General features: G+C 37.8%; 1 protein-coding gene across 23 annotated transcripts in view; it reads right to left on the reverse strand.

Moving 5' to 3' along the window:
* The window catches only part of GTDC1 (glycosyltransferase like domain containing 1), a 416031-nt gene that overhangs the window by 50407 nt on the left and 342660 nt on the right, over window positions 1–22964 (reverse strand). For all 23 annotated transcript variants that reach the window (XR_008618456.1, XR_008618439.1, XR_008618445.1 and 20 more), the window contains one exon: window positions 5474–5583. Coding sequence is in view for 19 of the 23 variants with exons in the window: in XM_055087686.1 (XP_054943661.1) it covers window positions 5474–5583 (110 nt within the window). In the remaining 4 variants the exon portion in view is untranslated. The remainder of the gene's footprint in view (window positions 1–5473; window positions 5584–22964) is intronic.

The raw sequence follows: 22964 nt of genomic DNA on the forward strand, positions 1-22964 counted from the left end.
TGGCTCACGGGCCCAGCCGCTCCGCGGCGTGTGGGATCTTCCCGGACCGGGGCACGAACCCGCGTCCCCCGCATCGGCAGGTGGACTCTCAACCACCACGCCACGAGGGAAGCCCCGCCACTGAGATTTTTAAGGCTGCTAGCTTAGCATAATTTAGCTTATTCTGACTGATGTAAGAACTGAAAGATGAGAACAGATTGAAAAATAGATTTAGGTTAAATCAAGGTCATTTATATGAAAACAGAAAATATAATATAAAACCACTTAGGGCTTCCCTGGTGGCACAGTGGTTGCGAGTCCGCCTGCCGATGCAGGGGACGCGGGTTCGTGCCCCGGTCCGGGAGGATCCCACATGCCGCGGAGCGGCTGGGCCCGTGAGCCATGGCCGCTGAGCCTGCGCGTCCGGAGCCTGTGCTCCGCAGCGGGAGAGGCCACAACAGTGAGAGGCCCACGTACGGCAAAAAAAAAAAACAAAAAAACCGCTTAGAACTTCCTTAAGTCTTAGGGTTCTCTATTTTCATTCACGAACTCTCTAATATTTGGAAATCATTTCAATGTAGGTTTGTAATATATCTGATACAGTATGTAAACTACATTATTCTATTATACCAGACTTATTCTTTCATTCACTGAAATAGTATTTATTGAACAGTAAATATATACCAAGTATTATTTGGAATATCTTCCCACTTCATATTGTTTTTGACACCTTTCTTGTGGTGAAGACAGACGGCAGAAAGAAGAGGGAGTTCACTTTAATATCTAAGGAGTGATATATTTAGGAAATGAATTTGAGGTTTTGCGGGGGTTCTTTGTTTATTTGTTTTTAAACTTTCCATGTGCAAAGAGCTTATTAGAGAAAATGGAAATGATTTCATATGAGTAGTCAGGAATTTTCCACCATTATCACCTCCTGCTGTCTTACCTGTAAAAGAGGGATGACTTTGTGGATTTCCACATAGAGGAGAATAGCAGAGTGGTGGGCTGACAAGGTTTGAATTGTGGATTGATAGTTGGATGGATGCGTGATTTCAGGCAAGTGCCTTAACCTCCCTGTTTCTGACTTTTCGCAGCTGTAATATGATAATCACAAAAGTGCCTAATTCACAGGGTTGTTGTGACGAATAAACAAGGCAATGCACAAAGGGCTTCTAATAGTACCTGGCACATGCTAAGCGCTCTAGGAACTGATGGATAATGCACTGGAGTTAGACTACTTCTGTGATGCAAACATCACAGAAGATGTTTGTTTTATTCACCACTTCATCTTAAACATCTAGTTTAGTGCTTGGCATAAAGCAGATATTTAAAAAACATGTGTTGAACACATACAGAAGTGGGTAGGGATGAGGAGACTGACTCCCAGGTTCTACTCCTAACCTTGCCACTACCTACTGCCCGTCTCGCCCACTGTGCCCAGCTGTGAGCACTTGGAATAGTCACTGTCCTAGATCTAGCATCTCTTTTGTAAAATGAAAGGATCATGCAAAAGAATGATAAACTATGTAGCTATAAATTAGAATCAATAATCAACTACTACACTTTTCAGAAAAAGGATGATAATAACCTTTCTGCAACATAATTTGAAAATAATCAACAGTATGAAGACTCTACAAAGTTGCTCTACTGTGGTTTTAACATTTTCAAAAGAAATTTAATGGAGATTGTCTGCTTCATCAAAAAGGGCAGTAAAACTCACTAGCACTAATGCCATCACTCAGAGATATGCTACCTTTCCCTACAAGTTCTGTGTAGAGGGAAGGAGAAAGAAGTTGGATATAGAGTAATTAATGTACAAACTTGCAACTAGAGTAAGAATAAATCCTGGAGATCAAAAATACAGCATAGCGATTATAGTCAACAATACTGTATTATATACTTTAAAACTGCTAAGAGACTAGATCTTACATGTTCTCACTGTGAAAAAGAAATAATTATGTGATGTGAGAGAGACCTTAGCTAGAGCTACACTGGTAATCATATTGCAATATGTAAATATATCAAGTTATCACATTGTACACCTTAAATTTATACAATGTTATATGTATAAATCTTACCTCAAGGGAAAAAAAAAAGAGTAATTTAATGGTCCTGCCGTCATGTATTAAACCTTTCTTGGTTTTCCAGTACATCTAGGCTTGTATGTGAAAGAGCAAAACTTGACTCATAAAGGAGTGTAATCAAAGTGACTTAAGCCTTCAAAGTCTCAGTTTTTCCATCTATCAAATGGGATAATAATACCTACGCCTTTGGGATTATCATGAGCATTATATGAAATAACCTGGCAAAGGACCAAGCAAGAAGCAAACTTTCAATAAATAATAGCAATTAACAGGATAATAATGATTATTATTACAATTATTTACAAGAAAAACACTTCCTCACAAATGTTAACAGTGTTCAGAGTTATCCTCCTGACTGATACTGCACAGTGTATAAGTTGGTTTTAGGGTATGGGTTTTAGATATGCTAGTGGAACACCTAGAAGAGATAACAGGCAAAGAAATGTATGCCTGCTAGGTAACCCTTTGCATGAAGTGCTGGATGGTGAGGTGGGGAAAAAAAATTAATGTTTAAACTTAGAGAAGCAGTTGGGTCAGAAAACAAGAAAATGGAAAGGTAGCACAGCATAGTAGTTAAAAGTATTATGTATTGATAGTTATGTGACCTCACTTAATTTCTCTGTGCCTCAGTTTCCCCACCTAAGAAAAATGGAGACAGTAATACTGAATGAGACTGTTAAGAAGAGTTAACATTTATAAATGGCTTAGAACAATGCCTGAAATACAGCAAGTGCTATATTAGTGTTTGTCAAACTAGGACAGTGATACAAACGGCAGAAGTTACACAGAACTGCCTGTGAAGAAACCTTTGGAGTAAAGACTAGCAAGGTGGCCTTCTAGGAGCACAACCTGGAAATCTACCAGGCTCAGTCATCCAGCCAACAACTTGGGCTCCTCCTATGCGCAAGGTGAAGTTCTGTAGCCTTAAAGAGAATTGATTCACGTTTGACATGACAGAGATGGGCCAGAGGCAAGGGCAGAAAGGAGCTCCAGTTGGGCCTGGGAGTAACAGAAGTGTGTATGTAGGTAATATGACCCTTCCTATGGTCTTCCACAGCATTCCCTAATGATCCCACAGCATCCTAGGTACCTGTTAATTATATGTAAGTGTCTCCCCAAGGCAGGGCTCTCTGAGGTGCAGACTGAGTCCTGTTCACTGTGAAATCCCCCTTCCACAGTGCTCAGTTAAGTATGTGTTGAGGTCAAACCAAAGTGAGTAAAAGATTGAGCCTGTAATTACTGAGCACTCAGTTCCTGGGCCCCTAATTGCTCCCCATTCCACTTTCAATCCCCAGTGCTGCTCTAAATAGCTCAGTGTTAACGTGTGGGAAGGGAGAGCTGTGATCCCAAGGACGTGGCCCTTTGAGTAAGAACCTAGTCTTCTTTGTAGTGGTGGCTTAAAATTACCCAACAGTAAAGCTGGCTACAAAGCCTTCTGCTTAGGGATATCCTCCAGCCTCTTTCCTCAGTTCATCCACAAACACCTCAAAACTGGCACAAACAAAATTGAACTCACTAGCTTTGCAAATGAGCTGATTTTTTTCTTCCTTCTTCCTTGACAGCCATCCATCTATCAAATTCTTTTCTGTGTTTTCCTTGAGAATCTCTCTCTCCTACAGCCCTCTCACTAATCTCTCTTCCACCACCTCACAGAATCACACTTGGATGACCACTGCAGAGTCTTACTGCAATTCTGCCTACATATCACTGCAAGATAAATCTTCCTAAAATACACGCTTTATCATACTTCTTTCCAGTTCAAGACCGAGGCTCCCTATTTTTTTACCTTTACCTAATCTACTTTGCTCATCCTCCATACTTTGGCCCTACCCTGCCCATGTATTACTTATTAAGTTTTGCATGCAGAATCTTCTATTCTACCTAGTGACCTCATAGCATTAATCACTGAAATTGTTCTCTCATTTAAGTACAATATCTAAAATACTTGCTTCTCTATGCTTTGCCCATGTTGTTTCCCCTTTTGGAATATCCTAATCCTTTGGCTATTCAAGTTCTAGCTCTTCAATTAACATTCTACTCTAAGCCACATGTGTCAATACTAATATATAATTACATTATCCTGTGTCTCCCTCTCTGTTTCCCGTCCTTATGCAAAAGTCTTCCCTCTTCAAGAAAACTATAAACTGCTTGAGGGCAGGGAGTTTACATTTTTATCTGTTTATTCAACAAACATTTATTGAGTTCCAGCCTTGTACCAGGCACTGCACTAGGCTCTGAGGTACCGTGACGAACAAGATAGTCATAATCTTTGTCCTCCCAGCACCTACATTCTAATGTTTATGTGTATGTGTGTGTGGGGGGGGAGTGAGATAAGAAATTACACATAATTATATGATTAGAAACTGAGGGAGGCACCATGAAGTAAAAGTATAGGGTGACATGAGACCATTGCAAAGCTTCACATTGAAAGAAAATGCCCTCGAGCTGAGAGTGAATGAATAAAATACAAATAGGCAAACATGCAAAGGTTTAAAGAAGGCTGGAATCTTAGAGGAACTGAGAAAAGTTTGGTGTCCATAAGTGCAGGGGGAAGAGGATGAGCCATATCAGATGAAGCTACTGAGGTACAAGCTGGGTGTACTTCCTTGTGTTGTACCAGAATCAAAAAGTACTTGCTAAGTGAGGGTAAACTTTAAGCGGTCCTTAAGAGTCATAAAGCATGATGACAGAGGCCATTTCTGAACTTTTCTTGTCTGTAAACTTGGAGTTTACAAAAAAAAGCTGAATACCCAAAGCTTAAAAAATATGAACACCTAAGTGCTTAGGACGATGGTTGAGATGCTCATCTTACTGACCCAAACATGCCCAGTGAGGATGCAAGGTGAAGGAAATGGCTTGGAACAGGCTCCACATGGCATTAAGGATGAGACGACCTGCTGCTATCAGCTTTGGATTTTTGTTTGTTTTCTCAAGTTCAATAAAAAAGGCATGGACCAATGACAACTATGATATGTGTCTACTCCACATGACAAGTTTGATGCCAAAATGCTTTACACAGGCCACCTAACAGATGGTAATATATTTCAGCCATTACCAATGTGAGTAGGAATCAACCCAGTGACCCCAGAGGTGAGAGGGTGTATATCCAATTACAAATTCCCACTTTCCTTAAGTGTTAAGATGCCTAAAGCAATATATGTTATTTACATCAGGATGCACCATATAAACTATATTTGATAAAAGAGATGACTTCACGTTCTCAACTTAAGTCAAAGAATGCTTACTTAAGTAATTTTTAATTGAATCACACTTTAATGCCATCATATAATCTTTTGGTTAACAGTGCTCATCTTGATTATTCTAACAAAGGGAAACATGGAAATTAATACTTAAGTTGTACAGCTTATGTCATCTATAAAAATACACACTAGAAAATTCAAAAGAAATACCTGGGACATCTGTGAAGGTTTCTCCAAGGACAGATATGTGGAAATTGAGTCCTAAGTCCTTAAGATGCATCAATATCTTAAAAAAACTCTCTGGATCTTTATCATGCTCCCTGAAAAAAAAAAAACACAAAACAAAACTTGTGATATCTTAGGGTATGTGTTAGGAAAAGTGTTTTCACTTCTCATAGTATCAATTCCTCTCATGGTCTACTGTTAGTTAGGAGAGCCTCTGGCATCCAAGCTGAGATCTTCCCTCACCCTTAAACTGTAGCATTAGTATTGAGTGTTTTCATGAATCTAATTTCTCTATCATGGGTCAAAACCTAGTCCTGTTGAAGTCTCAAGGCTCTGCAGCCTTTTATTAAAGGAGAATCTGTTCTTTCACATTTTTTGGTTAGACTATAGAAAGTCTAGCTTATTTTCCTTTCTCCTAAAATGGTTAATTTTCCACTTAACACAGGTTTTTAACAAAAGAAAAGACCAGTCTTCAAAGGACGATTCTCTACTGATCATGAGAATGTACCAAAGATGCTTTTCATTTCCATGAGTCTGAGTACCTCTCTCTCACATTTACTGAGCCTCTTTGTGTCCACAAGGAACACACGGTTTAGGGAGTGAGATTACACTCTCTTACTAATCTCTCATTTTTAATAATTGAATGGAGAATTATAAATACATCAAAAGGGGGTAGGCCTGAGTCTAAGTCCACTGAGTATTAACTTAGGAGTGGAGGTTAGTCAATGCATAAAAGAATAGTAATAAAGATAATTCTTTCATTTAGTAGAAGCTTTGAAAAACATGGATTATTTTTGTTTGTTTAGCTTGTCAGTCTTCTTTGTAATGACAGAATGAGAAGCTAAAGGACACTAAAATTAAAAAAAAAAAAAATCACCAATTCAAGAAATCACACTAAAATGGAATGACTTATTTTCTACATTCTAAGGTGTGAATATTTCAGTATTTCTTGCATTTAATTACACTGTTTTAAATTATCTTATTTCAGACAGATGTGGACCAGATGTCTTCAAAATATTTTTTTCATTTATAATTCAGAATTTAAACTTATTTTCTATATTTCAGAGAAATAGTTATATATCAGCAATTGAATTTCTCATTTACCAACTAATTATGTAAAATAAATCTGTAAATTGATCAAACTGCTATATGAAATATGAAAATTATATCATTCAGGAAATCTCATGAAAAATGACATCTGCAACCCTAAATGTGTTAATTCACAATTCAGTCAATATTTTCAGTATCAAGAATTAAAACAAATGCATCTTCTGATTAACATTTTAAAACGGCATGTATAATCTCCTGGAATTGTAAGATCTTATAGAATTAGAGTTCTGTAACAATTTATTTTAAGCTCTCAGTTTGATTTGCTTCAAATAATAAAGAATGCAGTGGCAAAATGTTCATTGCTTTTTAAGATGATGGGTATTACACACATGTACCATTGGGAAGTTTTGGGGTAATTCTCACATATACTACTGCTGTGGGCAAGAAAAAAGACTCAAAACAGTTTAAAGTAAAGAATACACCATATGTTATCTTCAACCGTATCAATCAAATAGCTGCCACCTAACCTGTAATATACATTATTTTACTCTGAGTCTCTTGGAAATACGTAGATGAAAAGAATGGAAACAACATAACATAATATATTTTAAGGAGGGAGTAACACTACAGGGAAATCTAGCCACTCAATTCTCTAAATTTTTCATTTTGAGTTCCAAAAATTTTGGCTATGGGTCCCTGGGAGAATATCTATTCTAAATATTTCCTGCTGCTTGTTTGTTGGTTGGTTGGTTGGTTTTGTATTAAAGTAAAAGTAGATGTGGTTTGGGCTTGGAAGGAGGTTTAATTGTGTAGAAGCTGTAGTTCTTAAAAGATTCCAATGTGAATATTTTCAAAGCAGCAGGCTTCATGAACCTATATTTTCAGTGTTTCTATACAAGATAAATGCATGACAATCCTACTATATTCTTAAGATATTTTTTATAGGTGGACAAAAGCTCTCGTATTCAATAGTCACTTTGCATAAGAACACAAAAGAGATTTGCATGAATCCTCTCTCTTTTTGTTTAAACTATAATATATGGATGAATGTAAGGTGAGATTCTTCTTCCACATAATTGTCCCTCAGAAAAAGAGGCATCTTATCTAAAGTCCTTATAAAGTCTCTCATAATACCAGGCACTCTCTCAATTACTTTATTTTGAACAAAGTACAGTTTAGGGAAATAGCATTAATCTGAGACGCCAACTGATGAGAATTTTGGATAGTTTTAGCAGTCATTCGCTTGATAGGACCGGTAAAAACAGAAGCCAATGGATTTAATACTGAGTTAGTAATTATTTTGGGAGACATGACCTAAAAATTCAAAGTGTTTTTGAAAACAAGTATTTTAAAGATCACTAAAAAAAGTAGTAGAGTAAGTGGTTACTGGAGACTATGAGTAGTAAGTGGGTTTTTATAGCCAGAGAAAAGATTTCCAGTGATGGCATCATACGGTTTCACAATCTTGCACCCCAAACCGCTTAGACTGAATTCCAGATGACAGGTGGTGGAAACATGCCAACTGCCTGAAAAGGTGGTACCATTCTGATGTCAAGAATGAATGGGAGGGGGAGTTAGACTAAAACTACATCATAAATTATAAGGTTGAGAAAAGAGCAATACTTCTAAAAATATTCTACATGATATATGCTTTAAAGTATTATCTATGTCTAAATTAGTAGATTACATATTATAAGTAGACACTTGGCTAGTTCATCCATGTCCCTCAAAGTTTACATAGTCAATTTAGCTGAAAACTTTTCTCGGTTTTCTCTTTAGACAAATGGGAAATTGCCTACTATTCAGAGAATCATTAAAGATGTGCACAGATATCCAGCCACAGCCATATATCAAGGCACGGATATATCAATGAGAGAGCTCAATATATTTTGTCAAGAGAGGAACTCACTGCAGATATCCAATGGATCATCCATGGATCTTATCCTAGCGCCCATAATATTAATGAACCCATTTAGCAGAGAATGTGAATGTCTTAAATTCCTTTCTAAGAAATCTAATGTGAAGCTCTCATACTTATGATTTTAGAATAAAGCATGAAATATAGGATGAGGGATTTTAAAATAACATATTGGGCTTCCCTGATGGCGCAGTGGTTAAGATTCTGCCTGCCAATGCAGGGGACATGGGCTCGAGCGCTGGTCCGGGAAGATTCTACATGCCGCGGAGCAACTAAGCCCGTGTGCAACAACTACCGAGCCTGTGCTCTAGAGCCCATGAGCCACAACTACTGAGCCCACGTGGCACAACTACTGAAGCCCACGCACTTAGAGCCTGTGCTCTGAAACGAGAGAAGCCACCACAATGAGAAGCCCACGCACTGCAAGAAGAGTAGCCCCCAAACGCTGCAACTAGAGAGCCCACACGCAGCAATGAAGACCCAACGTAGCCAAAAATAAATAAATAAATAAAAATTAAAAAATAAAAATAACATATCGAGTGCCCCTTTTTGTCAACAGCTATCAGGGTTAAACACACATTTAATGGTATCGTCAATTCTTTATAACCACATTTGTAGACTTACGGGCTCCTAAACTCTCTTCTTCTGCTCTCATCAATTGCTGGTAGGGATGTAAATTGCAACAATATTTTAGAGGGCAATTTGGTAATGTACATAATAAGCCTTAAATTGTATATAACTTTTGCCACAGTAATTCCAATTTAGAAAAGTTACCCTATGAAATAATTAAAGAGGTGCACAGAAATTCAGCCAGAGTATGTTCATAACAGCATCGTTTATAATAGCAACCATCTGTAAACAACGTAATGGGATGATAAAGAAATATACTTTGACACATACATATGATACAATACCCTGCAGCCATGAAATAATTTTGTAGAAGTATATTTTTGGCATGGAAATATATTCAAGAAATACTGTTAAGTAAAAGGGAGGTGACAGAGCAATACGTATTTTATGATCTATTTTTGTAAGACAAATGGATGTATGTGCCTAGAAAAAAGTTTGGGGTGAACTATACCAAAATGTTAAAAGGGTTTATCTGTAGGGGCTACATTATAAATGTTTCTCTTTTTTTTTTTTACATGTTTTCTATCATTCCTTTAATAAATATTTTTTATGTCAATCATTTTAATGCTTTAAGTAACCACCTCTAACATTCTGCCATAAATTTGTATTCATAAGGATTTTTGCTTAACTCTGTAGCATTTTTAGTATTTATAGTGGCATAATTCCTCATTTCCTGTGACACTTCTAGATTTGACAGCTGCCCATCAAGCAAACTTGATTCATCATAAAACATTCTAGAAGATGAGTCAGAGTCCAAGTCTCCCAACAATTCCTACATTCTTGACTAGGTAAGAATGAAACAGTCTGGCTGGGAACTCATTCCCGTGCAGCCCAACTATGGCAGAAGAGACCAGAGCAGAATATTTCAGGCTTACTGGAAGCAGCAGATATAGCAAGAACAGCTTTTATTCCCAAATATTATTCAGAACATTTGAAAAGCATAAACTGTTTCCATGTGTTTTTTCTTCCTGTATCTGTTCTCTCTCTGTCGCCTTTCCCGTTTAGTTTTTTAGAGCTAAATTTCTTCTTATTCCTCACTTAACATTCATTCAGTAAATATTTATTGAGGATTGCTAAGTTTCTCCATACTTGTCACTTATACTCAACTGTTACCCTTTCCTGTTTTCCCACATAACTTTATACTTATTGAATGCAATCACTTTGATCTAGTTCCTTGCCTTGCCTGGGTAGAAACCTGGCTCTTTTCAGATGCCGTAACTTTCCCAGCAGCATGTCACTCTGGATTGAGAGGTCCATGAGGGAAAGATAAATGATGCCTGCTTTATTCACTACTAAGTACCCAGTGCCTTGCAAGTGGAAGACATTCCTTGTGTTCATCAATATTTGGTTCTTCTTTTTTTCTGGGCACACGAAAGACTCCACGTTCATCCCCTTGAAGTAGGAGAGGCCACAGGACTAGTTCTGACCAATGGATTGCAAGCTGATTGATGTGTGTCACTTCCAGGTAGAAATTTCTAAGAGCAGTTCTGGACAGCACTTTCTCTGTTGTAGTGATCCTTGCAGAGGTCTTGTATTAAGATGGTTAGGTTAAAAGAGTGAAGTGGTCTGGACTGCTACATGGAGAAGAGTTGCCCAATAAAGCCATCTAAACATGCAGCAGACTTTGAGTCGGTGAGAGAATTAAACTTCTGTTGTGTTTAAGCAACTGAGATTAGGGGGTCTTTATTACTACAGCATAAGGTGGCCTATGCTGACTAATACATTATCTGTTGCATAAAATTAGCTGCTCTAAAAATATTTGTTGAATGAATAAAGGTGTAGGAAAAATAAATTACATTTATAGAGCTCCTGCTATATGCAGGATCCCATACTAGGCACCTAATCGTAATCTTAATTAAGCCTCTCAACCAAGTGGTCATAGAAATATAACTATTCTTTCATTTAAGATCACACAGAAGAGACTGAGTCTGCATTTGAAATCAGGTCTCATCACTCTAAAGTCATATTCTTTCTTCTGTACAGTCTTTGACTTTTCCATTTCTTTCTTCCTACATATGAGAAGAAAAAGAGAGCTGGTACCTTCAGTCCATGGTTTTGTTTCCAGACCGTCAAGTGATGGACATTTCTTAGATTGCTACTTGAGGTTAAAACCCATTGAATAAGAGATGGCAATAAGAATAACAGGAAGTAATATGGAATTATATGATCTCTCAACACCATGGTTTCAAATTTCTTCACTTTTTCTGATACCCTGCTAACCTCCATCTTTGCTTCCTCATTATGAAGTACCGTGTTACTTCCAAATTCAGTGACGTGTTCTTTATTCCAAAACATAAGGCTTCTATTTACCAGCTTGTGTTAGTTGTTATGATCACTTACTTCTCTGTTATCCTTTCTAGGACCATAAACTCTTCACTTCCCTCTATATGCCTGACAACAATTATCAGTTTGGGTTTCCTGCCATAGGTGCTGCTTCTGCTTTTAAAATGGCGCTTCGAAAAGAATTCAACCCATAGTCTTATGAGCCATCAACTTCTCAGCCTCTCCTCCATCTGATACTACCAGTGCCTGTCTTTCTCTAACTCCACCAGCCCTCCCCAACATCATTTCCTTACAGGTGACTAAAACCAAGAATACCCACTGTGGCTTTCTCTGAATGTTGTTCATACTGCATTCTGCCCTTTAACTTTACTTTCAGAGGGAGAGTGAAGGGTACAGTTCAGAGAGAAGTGGCTCTGCCACTGATCAGCAGTATGACACTTTGTAAGTTATATAACCTCACATAGCCTCAGTTTCTTCATCGTTAGAATGGGGTAATGATAACACCTACATTAAAAATGTTAGTTGTTAGACATATATACACTAATATGTATAAAGTAGATAACTAATGAGAACCTGCTGTATAGCACAGGGAACTCTGCTTCACTTTGCTGTACAGCAGAAACTAACACAACATCGTAAAACAACTATACCCCCAATTAAATAAATAAATAAATAAAATAAAATGCTAGTTGTTAGGGATGAAGAAATGCCTGGCACCCTGCAGATACACAATAAACTCTCATTCGCTTCATCTTTGGTACTTGTGGTATGTTAATATTTTAGAAATGTTAAGCAATTTATTCCATTTCCCTTCTACCTGAACACATTCAAGAAACTAAGATGTTTTATGTTCATTGCTTCAAGGAAGGCTTGAGACAGGGGAAAAGCCCCCCAGCCTCTACCAAAAAAAGGGGCAGTCTTCTTTGTTGGTCACAGAAGCAAAAGCCCTTGAAGAAATGGCAAGGACTTCAGATAGGTACAAGTATTTAAGCAAAATGCTATGTGACAGTAGCATACAACCTCCCACAATGTGTCACTGTTCTACCTCTAGACAAGAAACATGGAGGACTGATGGGGGAGAGTTGAGGAAATCAGAACTGTAAGAGTCCCTGAGGCCATGAACTACACTTCCTGGGTTAGAAGCCGAGGAAGAAGCATAACTCCGGAGAGTGAATGTCTGAGGGTATGTATCTGGGCACACAGTACTAGGGACATTCATGAGAGATTCCCGAGACATGGTAGGCATAGATGTGGAACCATGGTTTCCTTGAGTGTCATGGAAGAGTCACAGGGCTGCTAGCAGACTGATAAAAGCAAAGGATCCCTCAGCAGTGGCCTGGGAGGAATGAGGACCAGGAAAATGGAAGACAGAGAATCTTGAACGGCTTGAGATTTCCATCACCATATTGAAATGGGCCATTGCACAGAAATTAAGTCATAGAAAAATAAAATTCTAATTTATGCATATCAGGGTTTCATGCCATCTGCACATTCATATTCTCATCTTTCCTTTTAATAGCAGAGGGAGAGATGTCTGCCTTTCCAAATTCAAAGTCTATTAGAGCTCTAGATCTTCTACCTTGTCTCTTTGAGAAATCTGTGTTCTCATGGTCAGTTTCCTTCCTAAAGCCTGTGATCCTATCCCCTCCTCCACAATTTCTTCATGTATGTCTTGGGCACTTTTAAGTTATCCTTTTTACCTGACACCATTTATCGATGACAATAATTCCAATAATATACTATTTCTAGGTGACTTTTCACAGATCCTTTCATCTTAGAATATTAGCTATATCCTTCCTTTCTTACCTCCTGTGTCTTTCCTACAACTTTCCTCCCATTCTTTAATTCTGTTGGATGAAAATGCTCTCTAACAATACTAATTCCCACCTATGCCCCCTTCATTCTCATCTTCTGGTATTTTCTCCTACATTTGACACCACAGACCATCTTCTGTTTTCTTAGAAGCAATCCTTGCTTGGTTTCCAAATAGTGAATTTAGACTACAACCTAATGACCTAATGACCAATTACATCTTCCCACTCATTTCATCCAGCAGGCCACCCAGTGAAAACGATATTCAATGAATCATTTTTCCCACTAGGTCTCACAACATGATCTCCTTTTAAATCTCCCCACTGCTAAAAGTTTAGACCCCCCAGGTTGTTTCTCTTCAACAATGATACCCACTCTTCCCAGATATTGTATACAGTAATCTCACTCAGCTCTCTAACTTGTCAATGAGCTCTCTATCTCTACAACTTTCGCCAGGAAGCCAATAGAAACCCATGACTCACATAACTGGTAGGCCATGAGGTGTCTCAATTAAGATGAATTGGGTCTTCCCCGCTCTTAGGATGTTACTTAGGCAGCAGCTACTGTTGCACATACTTTTAAAGCATCACAATGTATGTAATTACTTCCTCTCAGACCTGGGAGGTTCTATGGAACTAAGCTCTCTCCCCAGTTCATTACTAAGTCCTTCTGTTTCCCTCTGTAATAAAGTTTCTCCTTGTCAAATGTGGTGATCTGGGCTGTAATTTGAAACTGACAAATCATTTAGATTCTCTTTTGTATTATAACATTTCCCTCCAAGAGATGTGTAGAAAATACATTCAAAACTGCTTGCTGGTTATCCTGAGAGCTACTCCTGTAGTCCGTCTCCTAGAGTGAGAAATTTGTCTAAGGGAGAAGCCTAGGAAATTCTTTGACATCACTGAGAATTGTTGTTTTTACTTCTCATATAGGAAGATGCATGATTTTTGTTTCCTGTTTTACCCTGACTGCCAGGAAGCTTACAGTCAGGTTTTCCCGTGCTTAATCTCAGCATCTGTCAGATGGAAATAACAGTACCGAGAATACAAGAATAGAAATTTGAAAACTCACTGGATGGGCTCAATAGTAGAAAGGATATTGCAGAGAATAGAATCAGTGTTCTTGAGGTGAACAGAATTTACTCACTGTGAACAAGAGAGAAAATAGACAAAAATATAAAATAAGAAAGAACCGAACCTCAGGGACCTGTGGGACAGGAACAGAAGACTCAACATTTTGTAACATCACAGTTCCAGGAGGGGACTCTGTATGATTTCTTACAACTGTATGTGAATCTACAATTATTCCAATACAAGTTTCAATTAAAAAAATTTATGCTCAATGTAATAAAATAAAAATAATTCTGAAATATATGAAGTATGCACTGAAAGCCCCTATTTCTTACCCCTCCTGATTCTACTCCTCATATGTAACCACTACTAACAACTGTTAGGTGAGTAGGCTTCCTGACCTATTTCTATGCACATGCACAAATATATATTTGTGTAAGTGTATTTTTATATACTTTCCTTACTTTATAAATATGAGATCATTATCAGTCATTCTGCACTTTCCATTTTCATTAAATACATCATAGACATCTATCTACATCATTGCATATAGATATCTCATTTAATAATGTTTACCTAATATTTCACAATTTAAAGTAAATCCTCCTACTACTGGACATTTAAGTTGGTTCCAACTTACTGATGTTTCAAACAATACTTAAAGTGACATCTGGTTCTTTTCATAACATTCAAATTTCTCTTTTGTAGAATCCTTATTCATTCTTGTTTTTTCTTCCTACCCTGCAAATGTAGCCATCTCAAATCTCTAACGAAGATCTATTTCCCCAGTCCTACAATGTTTACCTGCCTTTTGGAACTATCCTACTTTCAAAGATTCACCTACTCACTCTGCTATGTTTAAGTTCCACGAGGGTAGAGCTCATGCCTTTGTTTACCCTGTATTCTCCATGTGTAGAATTAGGCCTGCCATACAGTTTAAAAAGTTATTATTCTGAACTGACTCCAAATCTAGATCACCTCTCATGAATCTAATCTTTTTATCCCCACCTATTATAAATTATTTTTTTACTATTTATATAATGAGGTGAATACACAGAGTCTTCACTTGGCTCTTCCAATGACAACTCATCTATAATACTTAAAAACTAAGCTGTTGCCTTGTCGAACACAGCATTAATGACCTAGCTCCTCTCTGGTACTGACACATCCTCATCCTCCCAATATTCCAGGACTCAAGCCTGACACATTCTGAACACAAGGAGGCTGCTTTTAAGTTGTCCTGCTAATCAACTCATTACCAACCTTACTATTTTCGCCTACATAGATAATTTAAGATTGCTTGATAATTTCCATTTCTATAGTACAATGTTATCCCCTCATACCTTGACAACACCAATGAGCTTCAGACTCTCCCTCTGCCAAGTCAGCTTCCAGAAAAACTCTTACATTATCCTCTTCTGTGTGATTTTCCTTATATATCTCTTCTCTGAAATGCATACTAAAAACCCACTAAATTGAAATTAAGCCACCCTATCCAACATTCGAATATTTCAATCAACTCATTCCCTCAAGTGAGTGTTGATACTCACCCTCTTCCTGTCTCTGTGCTGTTTTCCATCCACAGCTCTTGTGTATAATTCCTGAGTCTGGAACACACTCTCCCCTCCTCTCTGCCACTCTTTGCCCATTGCCTCTTTCACTAACTTTGAGTTTATTGTTACTAGTAGTCATCCCTGTGAAATCCCATCTCACTCTGAATCCCTGCAAGAACATTCCCAAGTTACTGATGATTCCATGAATGTGTTCTTTTACATTATTTCATATTTATTTGTATGTTGTCCTCTCATAATTTGTCTGAGATCCCTACCACAACAGTGAAATCCTTTGACTCCAGAAGTTGGTGGGCACTCAAAATATGATTTTGGAGTGAGTGAATAATAGCTCTGTCGTGGCTGAATAGAGACAGTTATATTTTTTAGATTACAGTAGGATGGGTCTATGAAATGACATGAAGGATCATGTTTTTTTTTTAATGGACAATTAAGCATGGCCTGGATTATTAGATGCCTTTCATCCAAATGAATTTCAATTCTTAATAACAGGTTTTCATATTCAGTTGTGGATATTTTGTCACATCTAGAAATGACAAGGTCTTCAATCATATGGGAAAGAATCTTAATTTGAAGAGAAAATCCTGCTCCAAAACTTCCTTCTGATTTAAAAAATGTTAAAGTAGAAATGGGCAGAGTGGCTCATAAAAAATCCTTTCAATGGGAAGAAAAATGCTAAAATTCTGTTCATTTTATGTATTTCATCTTATTTCTAGACCCAAATGAGACTGCTGTGTCTTTTTGGCTGACACAGAGATCTCCTAGAAGAGACATCTCCCTTACTAAGCAGCAACTGCTAAGCATACCAGATTGTCATGGCAATGACTGTGGAAAAGGAGGAACACAGTATGGGATATCTGTTCTATAAAGACCTGCTCAAAATGACGTGTTCTTGTTACTACATATGTTGCATTTTTTCATTTTATAAACAGTATTAATTATGTATCTCCTCTCTTCTCCTACATTCTCATAAATGAAATAAATCTGTATTATTCTACTTAGTCCCTTTCACAATAACATAAAAGAAAAAAGTTCATCCCCAAATTTCATTACCCAGTCTTTTTGGCTTATTATTTAAAGGTATTAAGAACTACTCACATTAGGTACCAAAGATAGACTAATCATTCATATGGAAAAGGATAAAAGATTCTGCATATTGTAATAGCATCACATGCTATAAATTAACTATAATGCTCAAGAAATGGTTCTTCAGAATGAGAAGCCTCATGAACCAAAGTCTTAATTAATTAAATCTACTTATTACTAGGAGGTATCAGAAAAATTTATTTCTGGTAAAGAATGGATAACAAAGAAGAGTCGAGTATGTTAGATAGTGTATTTGGTGAGAGATCTTTTTGACTAAATAGTTTGCTTTAGAGGTGTATGTAAACCACCCCCAAAAAGAAGATGCTTATTGAAAGCTAATAATAATCAATTCATCTATAACTATAGTTCTAATGGTGTGTTTTATCAGAATAAATGATGTAAAATAGTTTACATGGACGATACAGCCTAGTGAAAGGAGGGTTAAAATCCTACTTCTGATATTTAGTAGCTGTAATCCAGGGCAAATTACTAATCCTGTCTGAGATTTAATTTCCTCATCTGTAACAATCTGGCTAATAACACTCAGTTCGAAGAGCTGTTGAGGGGATTAACTGAGATGATGTATATGAAACAATTTTCAGTGCATGGCAAACAAAAAATACACAATAAAGGATGGTGGTTGTTATAATTATTGTAATAATAATTATTGTAATCATCAATGTTTTATTCTTCATTTATAGAACTTGGAATTTAAGAATATTCTAGTGAGTTTGATAGCCACCATAATTGGGCAAAAAATAAAGTTTGCTATACTTTACAATCAGTTAATTTATAGTATAAGGGGAATGTGCCATTATTGAGCTTTTCATAGAGTTACAAATGTGATGTAAAGCACAGTTTGTGTTTGTGTATAAAGGCACACATGTCCTTAACTGAATTTTTCTTCTCAGACTGTATCCCTAATTCAGTCAAGTGCCACCATTAATCTCATCACCCAATCCACAATTAGCCCAGACACCCTCACATCAACAATCAATCCCCGAACCAACTCCTTATTATCACCCAAGTATGTTTTTCCTTTCTTGATATAGTTCAGATGCTCATCATTCCTTCCAAGAACTATTATAACATCATATCAAATCACTTTCCTAAATAATTACAACTGAGATCAGGGGAGTCAATTGTCATTCCCCCCTTCTACACTTGGACATTACCCAAAAGCAACAAGGCGAACTGGAAATAGAGTGCCAATGTAATCTTCCACAACAATAAGACATCAACCCCCCGAGCCACACAATAGATGGAGAAGCTGCCAAAAATAATGAGGATCAAAAAGGCAGACAGGTGGAAGTGAAATGGAGGATATCCTCTGATTCTCAGGGACAGCTGGCAGAAGGCACTTCTCCACGGTGAAGAGTGTGCTGTGGAGTGCAAGACCAAAATCCCTCCTTAGCAAAACGTCAACAGGGCTTGTGGGCTGCTGGTGCTAAGGGCTTCCTGAAGCCTGGTTCAGTCTTGAGAAGCAGAGAATAAAGTGCTAAGTAAGAGATCAGACAGAGAAGGCATTTTTGCAAGAAGTAGTCTGTTTGACAATCATCTTTTCTGGGAGGATTACAGAAATACATTGGCTGGTACATGAAACAATTTTTTTCCTGACATTCATTTTTTATGTATTAGAATGGCACTGGAAATTGAATTTCCCATGAACATCCTAAAATAAAGGTAACCTTTTAAAAAGGTAAACATTAAAAAACCTGTTCCTTCTGTTTTAGACTCAGATTTTATGGACTTCATTTTTTAAAAATGAAATCTGTATCATACTTTCCAAATGAGAACTTACTCAAAGATTCAGTAGTATGTGTATATTCAGTTATGACAATATTTTCATTTAGGAAAAAGTTCACCCATATTCTAGAGAGCAGTATGTATTGGAGATCAAAATTAAAGAATTAATTTTTCATTTTTTTGCATAGAGTTTCTTCAATATTCTAATTTGGCTTTATATGATTACATTTTAATACTTTTTCATAGTTATTTAAACTTAAAAGTTAACTTATATATTAGTATATTTTAGATTTCAGAAGTATTAAAATGATGGACAATTTTAACCATTCAAGTCAAAGAAAGAAGTCAGTGGTTTTATGTCTTTGATTTTACATTTACAGGACAGATATGCAATAAATGCCTCTTAGGTGTTTTCATCTGTAAACTGGACTTGCAATATAAAACCCACCAAGGAAAGGTTACAAAGCGGTCTTTTCTTTACTTGAATATCAATTACCTTTAGGAAGAATGCCACGCAGACCAGCTTTATATTCAAAATGATACATAACAAAACATTGTAGTTGGTTCTAGGGTCCGCTTGTATTATTTAAAGTATAAAAATTCAGAACAACAAAAAATCTCTCATCTAGTGTAAGTTTTTGGCCTTAGGACAAGAATATCCTTGTCTCCGAAGTCAGGAATTTATTCGATGAAGGCAAACTAGGCACCTCTGCGTGCCAGACAGAACTTACACAAGGCACTGGGATGCAAGTATGACTAAAGAGAACAGGAGACCCAACCCTCAAGGAGTCTAAGTTCCAGTCAAGGAGAGAGCCTATTCCCCCTGTGCTGTGATCTGAGAGATAAGAAGGAAAGTCCATTGTCCACAAAGCTCATCTGTGACTGTTAATGCCTGAAGTTCCCTAAGCCTGGAGCCTTTGACACACCTTGGTTGTACAGTTTTAACAAAGTACCTGTTCACAGAAGGTTGGTACTAAATATTATTTGATGGCTGGATGGTTAGATGCATAAGCGAAAATTCCCTTTTTGTGTTTCATTTTGGAGAAGCAGGTAAACAAGCAACCTCTTTAAAACACAAATATCCCTGAGGAGATAAGACATCAAGATATTAGCAAGTATGTACACGTTAGTGGGATCTAATTTAAAATGATAAGTGTGTATCTTGTATTCTTTGAGGATTAATATATTGAAAGAGATTACTAAGAGTATGTAAACTCGATGGTTAAAGCAGGAAGGTCAAGAAGATGAGATTTTGAAATGTGAAGAACACATAGGGAAGGTTAGAATTGTATGAAATAGCAAACAAAAGGAAATTTGGGGTGCCTAGGTGAGAGCTAAATGGCTCGTGCTAAGAGGAGGGTAAATAGTACACAAAAGTAAGATGGGGCGGTGCCTGCTATGGAAAAACTTCCCCATTTCACATTTGCTGGAGGCTGGCTCCTAAAATAAGGATTAGGTCTGCAACAGGTAAAGCTTTTAAAATGGCCTCCAAACCTAAATGTCCATCAACAGAGGAATGGATAAAGAAGATGTGGTGCATATATACAATGGAATACTACTCAGCCATAAAACGGAATGAAATAGTGCCATTTGCAGAGACGTGGATGGACCTAGAGACTGTCATACAGAGTGAAATAAGCCAGAAAGTGAAAAACAAGTATCGTATGATATCGCTTATACATGGAATCTAGAAAAATGGTAGAAATGAACTTATTTGCAAAGCAGAAATAGAGTAACAGATGTAGAGAACAAACTTATGGTTACCAAGGGGGAAGGGGAGGGTAGGATGAACTGGGAGATTGGGATTGACATATATACACTACTATGTATAAAATAGATAACTAATGAGAACCTACTGCATAGCACAGGGAACTCTACTCAGTGCTCTGTGGTGACATAAATGGGAAGGAAATCTTAAAAAGAGTGGATATGTGTATATGTATAACTGATTCACTTTGCTGTACAGCAAGAAACTAACACAATATTGTAAAGCAACTATACCTCAATAAAAATTAATTTAAAAAATACTTGAAAAAAAATACAATATAATGTGCAAGTAAAGTAAAACAAAATAGCCTCCAGTTCAGAAGTTCTGGGCTCTGACACAAGAGAAGACCAGAGTTTTCTAGGACCTCAGGTAGGACTGCGGGTGTCAGGCTGCTATCCACCAACTTCATTCTAGCCCAGGGGGCAGCCCCATACACAAGGGATGGAGGGATGGAGGGATCGTGTCCACCAGGCTGTTCGCCTCAGTGTAGACTTACAAATGGACGCAAGAAGAAAAGCACTATGGCCAGTTCTGGTTGAGTCTTTCTGGCTCCCCGAGTTCAAGTTCACATCCAGTTTAGTTCAGTGTTCTTTCTTGCAACAGATGTGGGTCAGGGGCTGAGGAGTACTGTGTCTAACGGAATCCCTCTTTCAATTATCCTTACTTCCTCGGTGAAGCGTTGCCTGACTTTTCCAGGCAAAATGAGTTGCTTCCTCTTTTGGGTTTTCACTTATTATGTTGTAATGCAATTATCTGGGAACTCTCTGAGGCAGGGGGTCTCAAAAGAAGCCCTATCAATACATGTGTAGAAGGATAATATTTGAAGTATTAATCAATGTGCTTAATAGGCTTCCTCCCTTGGTATTTCCTACTTTGCAAATCCGCTCCTCCCCCACCCCCCCCCCACCCCCCCGGCAACAAGGATGTTCTAGTCTTTGCCCTTAAGGTAGGGTTATTAGGCAGAAATGCAGAGAGAAGGCAAACAATGGTGAATTCTTGATTTCCACATCAAAATTCTGAGGCTGAGGTCTAATCAATAATTTTGGAGAATAATACTAAGTAGGTTTCTCTCAACACTCTCCCTACACTGCCACCCCCAGCCCCCCCAGCCCAAAAATCTAAGGATGGGCTAAGGGAGGCATGTTGGAGAGAACAGAGACAATGTTGAGTGGATTTCAGGGCTGAAAACTGGGGTAAACAGGGTGGCAGAGAGCCTGTTTGTTGGGAGAGTGACCCTGGTCTTGTGCCTTTTCCTCTAGAAACCAGCAGCTTTGCAGCAGCTCCTGTGGCCAGCACGACATGGGATCAACTGAGGAAAATAAACAGCCTGGGTCCGGGTAGACTACAGGGAGACTTGCTGGGTTTTCTGAGGTCCAGAAGTGGAATGGGAGAGCAACCAAAAATTCCAAAAACCCTGAGTAAGAGAAAGAAGTTTCCAGACAGCCAGCGGGACACAGGTGGCACTGCGTTACACCGAGAGGCCCCTGCAGTGCACACAGGGTGAACAACTCAGTGTACAGGCAGATGGGAACTGAACGTACTAGACACCAGTTCTGTGAGGTGATCACCAAGGACCAGACAGGACAATATTCCTTTCAAAGGATGCCAGTGTGGCCATGTGCCCATTGAGAACAAGCTTTCTCCCCTGACGTTCCTAAGCATCCTTAGAACTTAAGTGCTATTTGAAGGAGAAAGAAGGGAGAACTTAAATTTTACAGAATTATCATAAATCCACTGAGAGAATCCTGAGGTATCAGAGTTGAGTTATTGGGAAGCAAAGATTAATAATAAGAGCATAAACTTATACAGCCCTTATATGGATCAGGAACTATTCTAAGACCACTGGATGGATAAAACCACTGCCTCCTCACAACAACTCTGTGAGGTAGGTAACATTCTTCCACATAATTTATAGACGAAGAAACTGACGCTTTGCAAGTTCCCAAAGTGGCCCAGTGGTAAAGGGCAGACCTGGGATTCGAACCAGGCAGTCTGTGTTCACAAATTACAACCTGGTGTACGTGGGCACTGGGGATGCCAACTTCCTTGCCCCTTGTAAATATGTACTGAATGTGTAAATAAATCAGTGAAGGAATGGTTATATCTTGGATTCCTTTTACTTAGGACTATAGTTCAAGTTCATTTAACATGGCTCTTTTACAAATGGCTAAATTACAAATTTAAGTTCTTTCATCTAAAAGGGCAATATTATTGTAATATATATTTTTGTTATTTTTTTATTCAAGTATAGTTGATTTACAGTATTATATTACTTGCAGGTGTACAACATAGTGAGTCAACATTTTTATAGATGACACTCCATTTAAAGTTATTATAAAATATTGGCTATATTCCCTGTGCTGTACATTACATCCTTGTATCTTATTTATTTTATACATAGTAGTTTGTGTGTAATATATTTTTATTTTATTATTTTTTATTTCTTATTATTATTTTTTTTTTCCGGTACGCGGGCCTCTCACTGTTGTGGCCTCTCCCGTTGCGGAGCACAGGCTCCGGACGCGCAGGCCCAGCGGCCATG

This window comes from Physeter macrocephalus, chromosome 2 (genome assembly GCF_002837175.3).
Source record: "Physeter macrocephalus isolate SW-GA chromosome 2, ASM283717v5, whole genome shotgun sequence".
NCBI classification, from domain to species: Eukaryota; Metazoa; Chordata; class Mammalia; order Artiodactyla; family Physeteridae; genus Physeter; species Physeter macrocephalus.